The following is a 16,494-nucleotide window of genomic DNA, read 5'->3' as shown; positions in this document are numbered from 1 at the left end:
GAGCCCGGCAGTTTTGGAGTGGCTGACTAGGTTGTTTAATGTCATCTTTAAGACGGCAATGATGCCCGAAGAATGGAGGTCGAGTGTAATGATCCCTCTATATAAGAACAAGGGAGATATCCCGAGTTGCAACAACTATAGAGGTATCAAGCTGCTAAGCCATACTATGAAAGTGTGGGAAAGGGTGGTGGAGATGAGGGTGAGGAGAAGCGTGTCTATTTCAGAGAACCAGTTCGGATTCATGCCGGGACGCTCAACTACAGAAGCCATCCATCTTGTGAGGAGACTGGTGGAGCAGTATAGGGAGAGAAAGAGGGACTTACACATGGTATTCATCGACCTAGAAAAGGCTTATGACAAAGTTCCAAGAGAGATCCTATGGAGATGCCCGGAGGCTCAAGGTGTACCTGTGGCGTACATTAGGGTGATCAGGACATGTATGAGAGAGCCAAAACCAGGGTAAGGACAGTAAGAGGAGACTCAGAGCACTTTCCAGTTGTGATGGGGTTGCATCAAGGATCAGATCTTAGTCCGTTTTTATTTGCCTTGGTAATGGATGGATTGACGCGGCAAATTCAAAGTGAGGTGCCATGGTGTATGCTTTCCGCGGATGACATGGTCCTGATCGACGAGACTCATAGCGGAGTTAACACTAAGCTGGAGGGTTGGAGACATACTCTAAAGTCTAAAGGGTTTACGCTGAGTAGGACCAAGACAGAGTACTTAGAGTGTAAGTTCAGTGAGGCACCTCAGGAGGCTGGCTTGGAAGTGAGGCTTGGTACCCAGGCATCCAGAAGAAAAGTAGTTTCAAGTATCTTGGGTCTATTATGCAAGGCAGCGGGGAGATTGACGATGATGTCACACATCGTATTGGGACAGGGTGGATGAAATGGAGGCTTGCTTCCGGAGTGCTATGTGACAAGAAGGTGCCACCACAACTTAAGGGCAAGTTCTACAAAGTGGTAGTTAGACCGACTATGTTGTATGGGGCGGAGTGTTGGCCAGTTAAGATCTCTCACGTTCAAAAGATGAAAGTTGTCGAGATGAGAATGTTGAGATGGATGTGTGGCCACACCAGGAGTGACAGAATTAGGAATGAGGATATTCGGGACAAGGTGGGAGTGGCCTCGGTGGAAGACAAGATGCAAGAAGCGAGATTGAGATGGTTTGGGCATGTGAAGAGGAGAGACACAGATGCCCCAGTGCGGAGGTGTGAGAGGTTGGCCATGGATGGTTTCAGACGAGGTAGGGGTAGGCCGAAGAAGTATTGGGGAGAGGTAATTAGACACGACATGGCGCAGTTACAGCTTACCGAGGACATGACCTTAGATAGGAGGGTTTGGAGGACCCAGATTAAGGTAGAAGGCTAGTAGATAGTCTCGTTATCCTTTCTTATTAGTAGTCGCATTATCGCAGTGTAATTTCTTGTGCTCTGATTTCTGCTATTATCTGTTACTTCCTGTGCTTTGATTATCCTATGTTATGTGTGTCGCTTGCGTTATTTCATTTCCATATCGCTTTGAATCTCTTAGCCTTATCTGACCTCTTTTTATGCTTTTTATTGAGCCGAGGGTCTTTCGGAAACAGCCGTCCTACCTTGGTACGAGTAAGGTCTGCGTACACTCTACCCTCCCCAGATCCCACGTTGTGGGATTTCACTGGGTTGTTGTTGGTGGTGGTGGTGGTAGTGGTGGTGAATCCATGATTAGTTTTGCACGACTTTTTGGATTTAGACTAATTAGGCTATGGGTAATCTATTTCTAAACAAAAGTTCCAGTTTTGCCCTTGGGACTCGGGTTTGACTATTTTGGGTTCCTTTTGGGTTCCGATTAGAAGGATAGCAGTGTATCTACGAATTTGTGTTTTAACGTAGAATCTTCATTGGATGGACTTTGATCGTTCGGAAGTGTATCTACGGAAAGGCTCCTGCTTGAGGATCTGTGCCTCCTGTTCGGCTTTGAGGTAGGTTACGGTTTACTCTTTAGACTCCGATTGGAGGACGCATATAGTTTATAAATTCTGAAGGGGTATTGGGCGTGATGGGGTCCCACCTTAGTGACTGCGATGAAAGTATGTTGAGCCTTCGGGCATTGGTTATGGTGATAAATTCACTTAGGTTGGTATTGTTGTTGCTTATGTGGGCTATGATAGCCATATTTGACTTATACTTGCTATGATTGATTGACTTTACCTAAGCGCAAAAGCGAGGCGCACAAACATTTTGGCTCTCCGCGTGACCTCAAGCGAGGCGCATGTGAGAGGCCCTTTAAAATTTCTTTTTTTAAATTATAATAAGTTCCCTAAGGGATTAAATTAGACAACAACATGCCCAATATAATCCCACCGGATGGGGTCTGGGCAGGGTAGAGTGTACGCAAACCTTACCTCAACCTTTACGGGTAGAGAGGCAGTAAATTAGAGTTCCCAAAAAAAAAAAGGATGGAATTATAAGAAGGCAGAGGAGTTGAAGCACAACAGGATAAGACAAAATCGATCAACCCTTGGACAACTAAAACGGTACAAGCCTCCATCACAGGTTCTACTCTTCTCTGTTTCTTTGTCTCTTCTCCTTTATGTATGCCTCTCTCTATTCTACTCATTCTTTTATTCTTTTTATTCGTTCTTACTAATAAGAGATATATAGACAAAAAAAATCTCCATTAAAATATGTGTATTTTACTGAGTTGACCTTTTTTATTTGGTTTTTTGCTATTTTTTTTCGGGTAAGGTGGATCACTGGTATGGTGGAAAGAAATGGATTTGGTGCTTAATTTCTTTATTTAATCTTTTTGCCTTTGTAGAAAATTTGTAGAATTAAATGGGACACTTGTCCTTGTTTGATGATTCATGCTATATATGTAACACCACCAGTAAAGAGACTTAAGAGAGGATAAAGATACAGCATTTTCTTAGAAGTCATGTCATAATGGTGGACCCCAGTGGTGTTCACTTTATATTCTTGTTGCATATAATTATTTAACAATTATAATTACATGCAAAATGTCATATATTATTTTTTATTTTATTTCAAAATTCAAATGTTAGAGGATCTGTCTACCTTACATTTTTGTTGTATATTATTATTTAAAAATTATAATTGCATGCAAAATGCATTGCATGTGACTTGTAAATTTTATTTCAGAATTAAAAATGACAAAGGACTGTCCTGCTTTATGTTCTTGTTATGTATTATTATTTACAAATTATAATTAATTGCAAGATGCATTATATATATTATTATTTTTTTCAAAATTAGAGATGGCAGAGGACTTGTCCAAAGGCGATCGAAGGGATCCTGGCTGGAAATATAGTCATTTGAAGGATCCTAATGACACTACAAGAGTCACATGCAATTGTGGTGGCAAAACAACCAAGGGTGGAATTAATAGGGCAAAACAACATTTGATTGGGAACTTTAGGAATGCAGCAAAGTGTTTAAAATGCCCACAGGAGGTTAGAGATGAATTGAGAAATTACATGGAGGAGAAACAATTAAGAAAGGAAGTCTATTCTAATGAATTTTCTGGACTTAATGAGTTTGATTATCAAGACGATCTTGGTGGAGAAGATGAAGTCCAAGAGATCCTTCATAAGAAAAGAGGTGGAGAAAGCTTTCCCAGTAGCTCTAGTAAGAAATTGGCCAAAGGAAAGGGACCCATGGATGTGTTTCTACACAAGCAAGGAACACTTAGGCAAACAAATATCAAAGATTCATGTGATAAAGAAGCAAGAGCAATGACAATTCGAAAAGTTGCTCGCTTCTTTTACGATAATGGGATCCCATTCAATGTTGCTCGCTCAAAAAGTTTAAAGGAAGCAATTGAGGCTGTAGAAAGGTATGGTCCAAACTTGAAGCCTCCAAGTTACCACGAATTAAGGGTTTCGTTACTTAGGAAGGAGGTTGAGTTGACCAATGAGATTATAAACAAACATAGAGAAGAATAGCTGAAGTATGGATGTTCCATTATGGCGGATGGATGGTCAGAATGTCAGATAGAAAACAAAGAACTTTGATAAACTTTTTGGTGAATTCTCTGTATGGAACAGTGTTTATGGAGTCGATAGATGCTTCCTCATTTGTTAAGACCGGAGAGAAATTATGTGAATTGCTTGATAGATACGGGGAGCACGTTGGAGAGCAGAATGTGGTTCAGGTTATAAGTGATAATGGTAGCAACTTTGTGTTGGCTGGTAAGAATTTATTGCTTTAAATGTTTAAGTTTTATGTTTTACTTTCTAATATCGATCAAAGTTCTGATTTCTAATTTTTAACATTCAATTTACTTTTATTTCTATAGGTCAGCTCTTACAGAGAAAAAGAAGACACATATAATGGACGCCGTGTGCAGCCCATTGTATAGATCTTATGTTGGAAGACATAGGGAAGATTCTAAACATTAAGAAGACCCTTCAAAGAGCAATCGCCCTTGTCGGTTTCATTTACGGGCACTCAGGAGTCTTAAATATGATGAGAGATTTCACAAAAAATAAAGAGTTGGTCAAATGTTGGATTACTCGATTTGCGACAAGTTTTCTGACTTTGCAACGGTTGCATTGTCAAAAAACTAATTTGCTAGCAATGTTTACATCAGACAAATGGGTGATTAGTAGATGGTCTAAGTTACCAAAGGGAAAAAGTGTAACTCATACCGTCTTGATGACAACATTCTGGAACCAGGTTCTGTATATTTTGAAAATAATGGGGCCTCTAGTTAAAGTGTTGTGATTAGCTGATAATGAGAAAAAACCCGCAATGGGGTACAATTATGAAGCCATGGATCGAGCTAAGGAGGCTATTGCAAAGGAATTTGAAGGGAATATTGCAGAGTACAAAGATATCTTTAAGATTATTGATGAAATATGGCAATGCCAATTGCATCATCCATTACATGCAGCTGGACATTATCTAAATCCAGAGTTCTTCTATCAAAATCCAGCTACTGAAAATTGTAGAGAAGTAACAGATGGGTTGTATGCTTGTATTGAAAAATTGGTTCCAAGCACTGAAGTACAAGACAAGATTATGTCAGAGATACCACTGTACAGTACACTAAAGCTGAACAACAATTTGGCCTTCCGATTGCAAAAAAGATCTAGAACAACAAGATCTCCTGGTAAGTGAAAATATTAACTTTTAAATTCCTAAGTATTAGTTTATGTTTAAATATTAACATTTCAGATTGAATATTTAGTGGTCATGTTTGGCAGCCACCCCAAGCGGCATTTTCTCTCTTCTCTCTCCTCTCCTCAACAACGGTAAGTTCCTCCTCCTCCCCCCTTCCCCCCCAACCCCCACCCCACCCACCCCCAAACCAGCCACCCCAAGCGGTCACCGGCGACCGGTGACGACGACCACCGGCCGGCCAGCTCTCTCTCTTCTCTTTCCTTCTCCTTTTTTTTTTTCTTTCCTCTTTTCCTCTCTCTTCTACCCTGCGACCGGAAAACCTCCACCAGTAGGTTTCCGGGCAGTTTCTGCACAGGTAGGTGAACAGTGATTCCGGCCAGTGAACAGTGTTTTCCGGCGGAGAACAGAGGTTTCTCGATGGTGAACAGGTTTTATTTACTTGGAGTTGGTACCTCCAATAGCCCATTTCCGGTCTTTTAGTCGTATAAATTTTGCCTGCTCCGCATATTTCACTACTTATAGACTATTGCTAACTTGTGCTTTAGTATTGACCCTTCGTTTGTCTTAGATTAACCTTTCACTAGCATATATTTGTTTTACTGGCTTTGGTGAGGGATGGTTGACTAGGGTCATGTTCTTGGTTGGGATCGGTGGCCAGGGTTGGGGGGGCTAAGGGGGTTGAGGGAGCTTCTAGGTTGAGAGTAGGGTCTTGGAATATAGGGACTTTATCGGGAAAGTCCATAGAGTTAGTTAAGATTCTTAAGAAGAGGAGGATTAATATAGCTTGCGTCCAAGAGACTAAATGGGTAGGACCTAAAGCTAAGGAGGTGGACGGGTACAAGCTTTGGTTCTCGGGCAAGTCGAGGTATAGGAATGGGGTAGGGATCTTAGTAGATAGTGAGCTTAGAGATCAGGTGGTAGAGGTTAGGAGGATCAATGACAGGATGATGGCGATTAAGTTAGTCGTTGGAGGGTTCACCTTGAACATTATTAGTGCCTACGCGCCACAAGTGGGTTTGGACGAGGAGGTAAAAAGGCGCTTTTGGGAGGACTTGGACGAAGTGGTGGTAAGTATACCGCCTACTGAGAAGTTATTCATAGGAGGAGATTTCAATGGGCACATTCGGCTTCGGGGACAGGAATGGTGGAGGAGTCTCACTCCTAGATTTCGCAAAAGCTTTTGGATTGGTGGTAGCCAACTCGAGTTTTCCGAAGAAGGAGGAGCACTTGGTAACCTTCCGTAGCTCGGTGGCTGCGACGCAAATAGACTTTCTGCTTCTTAGAAAAGATGATAAAGGCCTCTGTAAGGACTGCAAGGTCATACCGAGTGAGAATCTTACGACCCAACATAAGCTATTGGTGATGGATTTGGAGATAAGAAGGAAGAAGAAGAAGAGGGTCGTGGATGACCGACCAAGGATTATGTGGGGAAGTTTGACTCCGTCTAGTGCCCTAGAGATGGGGGAGAAGTTGATGGCTATGGGAACGTGGGATAGCAGGGGGGATGCGAGCAGTATGTGGGATAGGACGGCCAGTTGCATTAGGGAAGCAGCTAGAGAGGTATTGGGGGTCTCAGGAGGCCGCCGTGGTGGGCACCGAGGGGATTGGTGGTGGAATGGAGAAGTCCAAGGGAAGGTAGAAGCAAAGAAGCAGGCATATGTGAAGTTGGTGGATAGCAAGGATGATGAAGAGAAGCGGAAGAACAGGGAAAAGTATAAGATGGCGAGAAAGGAGGCGAAGTTGGCAGTTTCGGCGGCTAAAACGGCTGCCTTTGAACGCCTTTATGCAGAACTAGAGGACAGAGGTGGGGATAAGAAGCTATTCAAGCTCGCCAAGGCGAGAGAGAAAGGCACGCGACTTGGATCAAGTGAAGTGCATCAAGGACGAGGATGGCCAAGTGTTGGTACAGGAATCTCGCATTAGACAGAGATGGCAGTCATACTTTCATGAACTCTTGAACGAAGGAGGGGACAGAGACATTGGGTTGGGAGACTTGGAGCACTCGGATAGGCGTCGCAATTTTGGATATTGTAGGAATATAAAGGTTGAGGAGGTTAAGGGACCTGTTCGTAGGATGCGCAGGGGAAGAGCGACCGGACCTGACGAGATTCCTGGGGAATTTTGGAAGAATGCAGGCAGGGTAGGCTTGGAGTGGCTGACTGGGTTGTTTAATGTCATTTTCAAGACAGCGAAGATGCCGGAAGAATGGAGGTGGAGTACAATGATTCCCGTGTACAAGAACAAGGGTGACATTCAAAGCTGCAACAACTATAGAGGTATCAAGCTGCTAAGTCACACTATGAAAGTGTGGGAAAGGGTGGTGGAAATGAGGGTGAGGAGAGGTGTGTCTATTTCAGAGAACCAGTTTGGATTCATGCCGGGGCGCTCGACTACAGAAGCCATTCATATTGTAAGGAGATTGGTGGAGCAGTATAGGGAGCGGAAGAGGGACTTGCACATGGTATTCATTGACCTAGAAAAGGCCTACGACAAAGTGCCAAGAGAGGTCCTATGGAGATGCTTGGAGGCTAAAGGTGTACCTGTGGTGTACATTAGAGCGATAAAGGACATGTATGATGGAGCTAAGACCAGGGTAAGGACGGTAGGAGGAGACTCGGAGCACTTCCCTGTTATGATGGGGTTGCATCAGGGATCAGCTCTTAGCCCGTTTCTATTCGCCCTGGTGATGGATGAATTGACGCGACAAATACAAGGTGAGGTGCCTTGGTGTATGTTGTTCGCGGATGACATAGTCCTGATTGACGAGACTCGCAACGGAGTTAACGATAAGCTGGAGGGCTGGAGACAGACGTTGGAGTCTAAAGGATTTAGATTGAGTAGGACCAAGACAGAATACTTGGAGTGCAAGTTTAGTGGCCTACAGCGTGAGGCTGACGAGGTAGTGAGGCTTGGTACCCAGGCCATTCAAAAGAAAGGAAGTTTCAAGTATCTTGGGTCTATTATATAGGGAGATGGGGATATCGACGACGATGTTTCACATCGTATTGGTGCAGGGTGGATGAAATGGAGGCTCGCCTCCGGAGTGCTGTGTGATAAGAAAGTGCCACCAAAACTTAAAGGCAAGTTCTACAAAGTGGTGGTTAGACCGACCTTACTGTACGGGACGGAGTGCTGGCCAGTCAAGAAATCTCACGTTCAGAAGATGAAAGTCGCGGAAATGTGAATGCTGCGGTGGATGTGTAGGCACACTAGGAGGGATAGAATTAGGAATGAAGATATCCGAGACAACGTGGGAGTGGCATCGGTGGAAGACAAGATGCGGGAAGCGAGGCTGAGATGGTTTGGGCATGTGAAGAGGAGAGACACAGATGCCCCAGTGCGGAGGTGTGAGAGGTTGGCTATGGACGGTTTCAGGAGAGGCAAAGGGAGGCCGAAGAAGTATTGAGGAGAGGTGATTAGACAGGATATGGCACAGTTTTAGCTCACCGAGGACATGACCTTAGATAGGAGGTTGTGGAGACTCAGATTAGGATAGAAGGCTAGGTGGCTAATCCTTTCACCATAGTAGTTGTAGTTTTGCTCATTTGTTTATTGTCATTTGATTTCTGCATTGGATTGCTGCTTATATTTGTTGGGCTATTGTACTTTGGTTATCTTAGTTATCTATAGTAGTTAATGCTCCTTTCTTTCCGAACTGTTCTACCATGACTTTCTCGCTTTTGTTATTCCTTGCTTTCTTATTGTTTTCGATATGCTTGGTCCTATCTAACCTTTTGTATTATTTTTCCTATCTTGTTCTCCTCTCTTGAGCCGAGGGTCTTTCGGAAACAGCCGCCCTACCTTTCAAGGTGGGGGTTAGGTCTGCGTACACTCTACCCTCCCCAGACCCCATATGGTGGGATTATACTGGGCTTGTTGTTGTTGTTGTATTAGTTTATGTTTAAAATTTTACTTAATAGTTACATACTTACATTAACTTAGAAATAATGATTGTAAACATACCACTTTTTACAGTTGAATGGTGGACTTTATATGGTAATTCAGCTCCGCATCTCCAAAAATTAGCCATTAGAATTTTGGGTTTAACGGTTAGTGCTGCTGGGTGCGAGCGTAATTGGAGCGTATTTGAGCATGTAAGTACTCGTGGTATACTTCTTATTTATTCATTTTCTTTGCATAGTAAATCAATTAGACTAAATTAATAACATTAAAATAATCCATGCAACAGATCCATACCAAAAAAAGAAACAGACTGGAGCATCATTGAATGATCTAGCGTACGTTAAGTACAATCGAGCTTTAAAAGCCCGTTATGACTTGCGGATTGTTATTGATCCTATATCATTGGATAACATTTATCATAGTAATGAGTGGTTGGTTGGGAAGATGGGCGTTAACGTGGAAGCAGAAGATGAGTTGATGTTTGGTGATGATAGCTTGACTTGTGGTGATGTTGCAAGAGCGTAGGGTAGTCAGGACGTCTTGACATACACAAGGCGACAAAAGAGATTCAGGAGTTACGACAACTAATGCCTCAAGCTCCCGAGCTCCACGTGTTGAGTCTCTTGACAGAGAAGATGAGATTATTTCTGATGAGTCAGGGTAAGAAGAGATTGGAGGCTATAGTTCTGGTGATACCAATGAGGATCACCCTATTGAGGAAGATTATATGGAGGAAGATTATTTTAGTGATTAGAAGTAGAATCAAGAATGGGTTTATTTTTCCATATTACGACTTAAGTTGATGATTTGATGAACTTATACTTAATTATAATCAATATATATTTATCATTTATGTCTATTATGTTCTCTAAATATTACATATATATATATATATATATATATATATTTTATTTTATTTTTTAAATCTTCATAGTGCACTTTTTTTCAGTGAAGCCCACGGTTTAAGTGCGCTTTGCGCTTAAAGCTCCAACAGGGCTTTAGCGCTTTTTTGCACTTTTCGCTTTTGACAACACTGGGGAATATTGACATATTACCAAAGAAAAAGAGTATTCAGACAACAGTGATGGATAATGCAAGAAAAGCATGTACCTGGATCAGAAATATCCATTAAATGCTGAAATTATAAATTTGAAAAAAGAATGTGACAGACCTCGAGGAAAAATGCCTCCTTCTGAGCAGCACTGAATTCTATCCTACACATGGGACACAAGAACCAGACATGAACAAGTACCTATTGCTTGGATATTTATGATATCATGTACACAAAAGCTAAATTGAAGAACTGCACATATCAAAGATAATACTTGTGTTGGCTAAGCACATGAATGCTAACCAAAGGAAGTGATAATAATAGCACGCTAGCACACGCTAGAATTAGAAGATTAAAGATGCCATAAAATAAACTTTATCATCTTGAAGCAATTGAAAAGTCCCTTGCACCCATTAAATCTGAAAACAAGGTGTCCTCGTATGTTTTAACTTATCTTGCAAAGTCTCCAAGTTACAAAGATTCCCCCAGTTATTTCCCTGTTTACGTATATTTTATAATTCTAAGTCAGCAATCACAACCACAAGAACATATTCATTTCCCTTGCTGAGGTATTCCACTATCATCCGTATGCAGTTTTTGCAACCGAAAAATCCGCGAGGGCCAGTGGCGCATGGTTCAAAACTCGGTGGATAATGGGCCCACCCCTCTACCTTCTCCTACTTAAATACCAGCCTTTTAGCAGCGGTCGGGTTCGAACCCGCGTGCACCCAACACACACATCACGGGGCGCTATGCTCTTACCACTAGACCAAGCCTCAAGTGGCAATCTCCTCATTAAATATTTAATCAGAAAACCGCAGTACATCAAATATATTTAATCACAAAAATCACAGTGCATCAAATAAATATAATACATACATGTGTTTGTGTGTTCGCAGATATGTGTATACAGAATTCAGCAAGTTCAAGAGCATAAAAAATCTACTTTTGGGATCACACGACTGTCGCATTAGCAGTACATATATATGACTTGTGAATTACGATCTGCTTGACTGCAAAATTCCAATATAGAGCCACTTACCAGCCCCTTTTTATCAACTGGGCAGCTACAGATGCAACTTTTGCTTGAACATAGCCCTCAGGTGAACTAGCATGTTGTATAGCAGAGTGAAAACAAAAGCTGCAGTAAAAGACTAAATATTAGAAGAACACCAGAGTAGAAAGATGTATCGTATCATTCTTTTCCCTTTTTGGGGGGGAGCGGTGGTGGGCAATTCTTGACAAGGGTGGGGAAGTTATATCTTATAGATTTGGTGTTGATGAGAAAGACCTATAGAAATAAAAGAACGCCTAAGCTATAAGCACAACGATTCTGTATTTAAGGAGATAATATTTCAAACTTTTTCTCATTTATACACATCTCAGAATAATAGAAGAAAGTAATTTATTTAGTGTCAATGCAGCTACAATGTTTCACTTTCTGAGAAATCTAACACGCAAGAAAGAAATGAAGAATGAATGTCTTGATTATTCTAGCAAGCTATTGGGCGTTTAAATAGTACATACACCTATTCAAAACTAGGGAAAAAATCAGGAATGCAAAATTACAATATCTCCTATATCGATTCTAACTAACAACAACAACAACCCAGTGAAATCCCACAACGTGGGGTCTGGGGAGGGTAGAGTGTACGCAGACCTTACTCCTACCAAGGTAGGACAGCTGTTTCCGAGAGACCCTCGGCTCAATAAAAACATAAAAAGAGGTCAGATACGGCTAAGAGATTCAAAGCGATATGGAAATGAAGTAACGCAAGCGACACAGATAACATAGAATAATCAAAGCACAGGAAATAACAGATAATAGCATAATAGCATAAATTAGAGCACAAGAAATTATACTACGATAATGCGACTACTAATAAGGCAGGGTAATGAGACTATCTACTAGCCTTCTACCCTAATGTGGGTCCTCCAAACCCTCCTATCTAAGGTCATGTCCTCGGTAAGCTGTAACTGCGCCATGTCGTGTCTAATTACCTCTCCCCAATACTTCTTTGGCCTACCCCTACCTCGTCTGAAACCATCCATGGCCAACCTCTCACACCTCCGCACTGGGCATCCGTGTCTCTCCTCTTCACATGCCCAAACCATCTCAATCTCGCTTCTCGCATCTTGTCTTCCACCGAGGCCACTCCCACCTTGTCCCGAATATCCTCATTCCTAATCATGTCACTCCTGGTGTGGCCACACATCCATCTCAACATTCTCATCTCAGCAACTTTCATCTTTTGAACGTGAGAAATCTTAACTGGCCAACACTCCGCCCCATACAACATAGTCGGTTTAACCACCACTTTGTAAAACTTTCCCTATATATCGATTCTAACTAGTATACACAATATTCTCAATACTCCCCCTCAAGCTGGTCCATACAAGTGTGTACCAAGCTTGTTACAAATGTAACAAATTTGAGACCAGTAAGATATCTGCAAGTTGATAATCTGACTTCAGACTTTGTTACAATGTCCCATGTCCCCTGAGAGTATCTTTTCCACGACAAAGTGACAATCGCTTTCTATGTGTTAGGCATGTGAAGGGGAGATGCACAGATGCCCAGTGAGGATGTGAGAGGTTGGCCATGGTGGGTTTAAGGAGAGGTAGAGGCAAGCCAAAGAAGTATTAGGGAGAGGTGTCTAGACATGTGCATCTTCAACTTATCGAGGATATGACCTTAGCTATGAGGGAATGAGGTCTCGGATTAGGGTAGAAGGTTAGTAGGTAGTTGCATGTTGTCTTGCTTTCCTGATTTGGTGCACCGTAGCTGTCGTTTCTGTTTCTCCTTTCATAACAGTTGTTTTAACATTATTCTTGTAGCTTCTTGTTTTTTTGATTTCTTGTTACCACCTGTTGTTTCTTGTGCTTCGGTTATGGCAATATTTCGTTGTTGTTACTGTTCCTTTTGTTTTCTGAATGCAATGTAATGTTTTCCTATTAGTTGTCATGTCTTCTTCACTGCCATATTTCCTTTCAAACTATTTTGAAATGCTTTACTTGTGCCGAGCGTCTATCGGAAACAACCTCTCTATCTCCACGAAGTAGGGGTCAGGTGCGTACACTCTAGCCTCACCAGACCTCACTTGTGGGATTATACTGGATATGTTGTTGTTGTTGCTTGATCCATGAAAAAAGAATCATGCCCACACATGAGGGAGCGTGTTGAGATATAATTAAATATTAAAAGTGTGCTCTTTCTAATAAGTATGCTTTTAGATGGGATGGTCATACACCTCAACAAACACTAAATTACCTCAAACGAGAATACAATGTCTAGAAGTAGGCCTATCAGAAAGTGATCATGCCTAATGTACATGTGTATTCCAACAAACTGATCATGGCGAAATCCTCGACGACTCATCCTTTCCCAGGGATAATTTTATGTATCGAAGAATACAGATAATTCCATTTCAATTACTGTCACACAAGGAGTCCACAAACTGAACCAGAAAGGCAATATAGTCACTGTGAGGTGGTTCCACTTACCAACCAACCGTCTATACCTTCAGGTATTATTTAAGGGTTCCCAAGACCTGAGAGAAGCTTAGCATTCAAATCCACGAGACTATCAATAGGCCTACAATCTTTCATTCTTATCTCCTCAAGAGTGTCTAAGCATACTTACTGTGAAACAATTTCTAATTTGGACTGAGTGACCTCAATGCCTAGGAAATACTTCAATCTGCCAAGAGGTCTTAGTTTGAAAGTGCTGAAAGAGATGTTGCTTAGGTTTAGATATACCATCTTGATCATTGCTATGATGACTATATCAACATAAACTACCAAATAAATGCACAGATTTGGAGCAACATGTCGATAGAATAAAGAACAACCAGCCTGACTGCGAGTCATCCCGGACTCTTGTGCTAAACTTACCAAACATCTAAGTTGCGCGGACTCTTCACTTTTGTTGCCACACCCGTGTTGGATTCTCCAAAAATGCACTACTTTTGGAGTGTCCGACACGCACCCGTCGATATTTTTGAAAATCCGAGCAACATAGCCAAACATGCTCGAGGAGATTGTTTCAGACCATATAAGGATTGGTGCAACAGGTATACAAGACCACTAAACTCCCCCTTAGTAATAAAATCAGGTGGTTGTAAAATCAGGTGGTTGCTCTATATAAACTTCATCTTCAAGATCACCGCGGAGAAAAGCATTCTTGATGTCTATCAGATAAAGAGGCCTACAGCGAACAACAGCCATGGACAGAAAAAACTAACATGAATGTTTATCCACCGGAGAAAATGTATCATTACAATCAAGCCCAACAATTTGAGTATAACCTTTGGCCACTAGACGTGCCTTAAGTCGAACAACTTTACTATTCGGGACAACTTTGACTATATAAACCTACCAAAAACCCACAGTAGATTTACCCTGGGGAAGAGAGCAAGTTCCCAAGTACCACCGTAGTGTAAAGCAAACATCCCAATCATAGCATGTCGCCATCCTGAATAAGAGAGGGTTTTACTTGTAGACTTAGGGATACTAACAAAAGACACAAATGACACGAACGCATAATGGTGTAATGATAGGAGATGATAACTAAGACCAACATAATTGGGACAAGGGTTAAGAGTGGAGTGAATACCTTTTCGAAGAGCAAGCGAAGGACTAGGAAGAGACAAGCCTGCAGCAGATGAAGGATCTGATGTAGGGCGTGAATCATCTGGACCTGATGTAGAGAGCTTGCGATGATGATAAGTCAAAAAAAGGTGTAACTGGAGGAGCTGGTGTAGAAGATGAAGGGGAAGAACTAAAAGGTGGTGGTGTTGACAAAGGGGTTCTAATAGGATCCAGAAGGTAGTATTGGCAAGAATATTGAGGAGCAGGGGAGGTGCATATTGTTTGAGCAGGAGAGGTGCAGCTAGAATTTGTGAAGATGTCTACTAAGAGCCTGTTTGGATGGGCTTATGCCTATAAGCTGTTTGCAGCTTATAAGCTAAAAAAAATAAGTTAGGGTAGTCTAACTTATGTTTTTTGGCTTATAAGCTGTTTTCAGCTTATAAGCTGCTTTAGATAAACTAAGTCAAATGGGCCCAATTATTTTTTTGAGCTTATTTTAAGCACAAAATGACTTTAAGCTGGCCAGCCAAACACTCAAAAAAGCTGAAAACAGCTTATAAGCAACTTATAAGCAACTTATAAGCCAATCCAAACGGGCTCTAAGTGCCTCTTTGCACTAGAGGACGTCGATCATCTACTTCTACGTTGTGATTTTACTATGAGTTTATGGTGGGATATGTTTAGGTGGTTCAAAACTTCTTGGGTAATGCCAAAAATGGTGAAAGATTTGATGTTTTGTTGGAGGAGCGGGAGAAGGAAGAGAAGCCATATAGCATGGAACGTGGTCCCTCTTGCGTTGATGGGGGTTGTTTGGAGAGAGACAAATAGAAGAGCTTTTGAAGGGATAGAGTCGAGTTTCACTAAGCTTAGGAGTAGTCTCCGGTCACTTATTTTCTTTTGGTGCACCCATTAAGTTCCTTATTGTATAGAAGAATGGGTGGAGTTTGTAGAGAATCATGTCCTTTTGTAGATTATTTACCTTTTGGTATGCACCTTGTATACGATCAGTTATTTGACTTTTTTTATGAATAAAATAATTTTACCTGATCAAAAGGTGCCTCTTTGTACTTAAGTATAATCAGACAAGGAAATCATCCGATTCTTGCATCACCCAAACCAATTTTCAAAATATATTGTTGATGTCGGAAATAAATTTGCCAAAAAACCAACAACAACAAACCCAGTATAATCCCACCATGTGGGGTCTGGGGAGGGTAGAGTGTACGCAGACCTAACCCCCACCTTGAAAGGTAGGGCGGCTGTTTCCGAAAGACCCTCGGCTCAAGAAGAGAGCAAGAGAGGAGAAACAAGAGAGGAAAAACAAGACAAAAGGTTAGATAGGACCAAGCATATCGAAAACAATATGAAAGCAAGGAATAACAAAAGCGAGAAAGTCATGGTAGAACAGCCCGGAAAGAAAGGAGCATTAACTATTATAGATAACTAAGATAACCAAAGTACAACGGCCCAACAAATATAAGCAGCAATCAAATGCAGAAATCAAATAGCAATAAACAAATGAGCAAAACTACAACTACTATGGTGAAAGGATTAGCCACCTAGCCTTCTATCCTAATCTGAGTCCTCCACAACCTCCTATCTAAGGTCATGTCCTCGGTGAGCTGAAACTGTGCCATATCCTGTCTAATCACCTCTCCCCAATACTTCTTTGGCCTCCCTTTGCCTTTCCTGAAACCGTCCATAGCCAACCTCTCACACCTCCGCACTGGAGCATCTGTGTCTCTCCTCTTCACATGCCCAAAACATCTCAGCCTCGCTTCCCGCATCTTGTCGTCCACCGATGCCACTCCCACCTTGTCTCGGA

General features: G+C 41.8%; 1 protein-coding gene and 1 pseudogene across 8 annotated transcripts in view; one reads left to right on the top strand and one right to left on the bottom strand.

The window, feature by feature from the left end:
* Positions 1–16,494, bottom strand: part of LOC132618594 (uncharacterized) — a 64,573-nt gene that overhangs the window by 37,414 nt on the left and 10,665 nt on the right. For 7 of the 8 annotated variants that reach the window (XR_009574204.1, XR_009574203.1, XR_009574201.1 and 4 more), the window contains exons 5-6: positions 11,122–11,220; positions 10,200–10,242 (exon numbers count right to left, since the gene is read on the bottom strand). Coding sequence is in view for 3 of the 8 variants with exons in the window: in XM_060333626.1 (XP_060189609.1) it covers positions 10,200–10,242; positions 11,122–11,220 (142 nt within the window). In the remaining 5 variants the exon portion in view is untranslated. The remainder of the gene's footprint in view (positions 1–10,199; positions 10,243–11,121; positions 11,221–16,494) is intronic. The other variant, XM_060333628.1, reaches the window with a different exon arrangement.
* On the top strand, positions 3,987–4,726 carry LOC132617352 (uncharacterized; annotated as a pseudogene).

Source organism: Lycium barbarum, chromosome 11, assembly GCF_019175385.1.
Source record: "Lycium barbarum isolate Lr01 chromosome 11, ASM1917538v2, whole genome shotgun sequence".
In the NCBI taxonomy this organism is placed as follows: Eukaryota; Viridiplantae; Streptophyta; class Magnoliopsida; order Solanales; family Solanaceae; genus Lycium; species Lycium barbarum.
The sequence above is the reverse complement of the archived record's forward strand: the minus strand, read 5'-3'. Positions and strand labels throughout refer to the sequence as shown.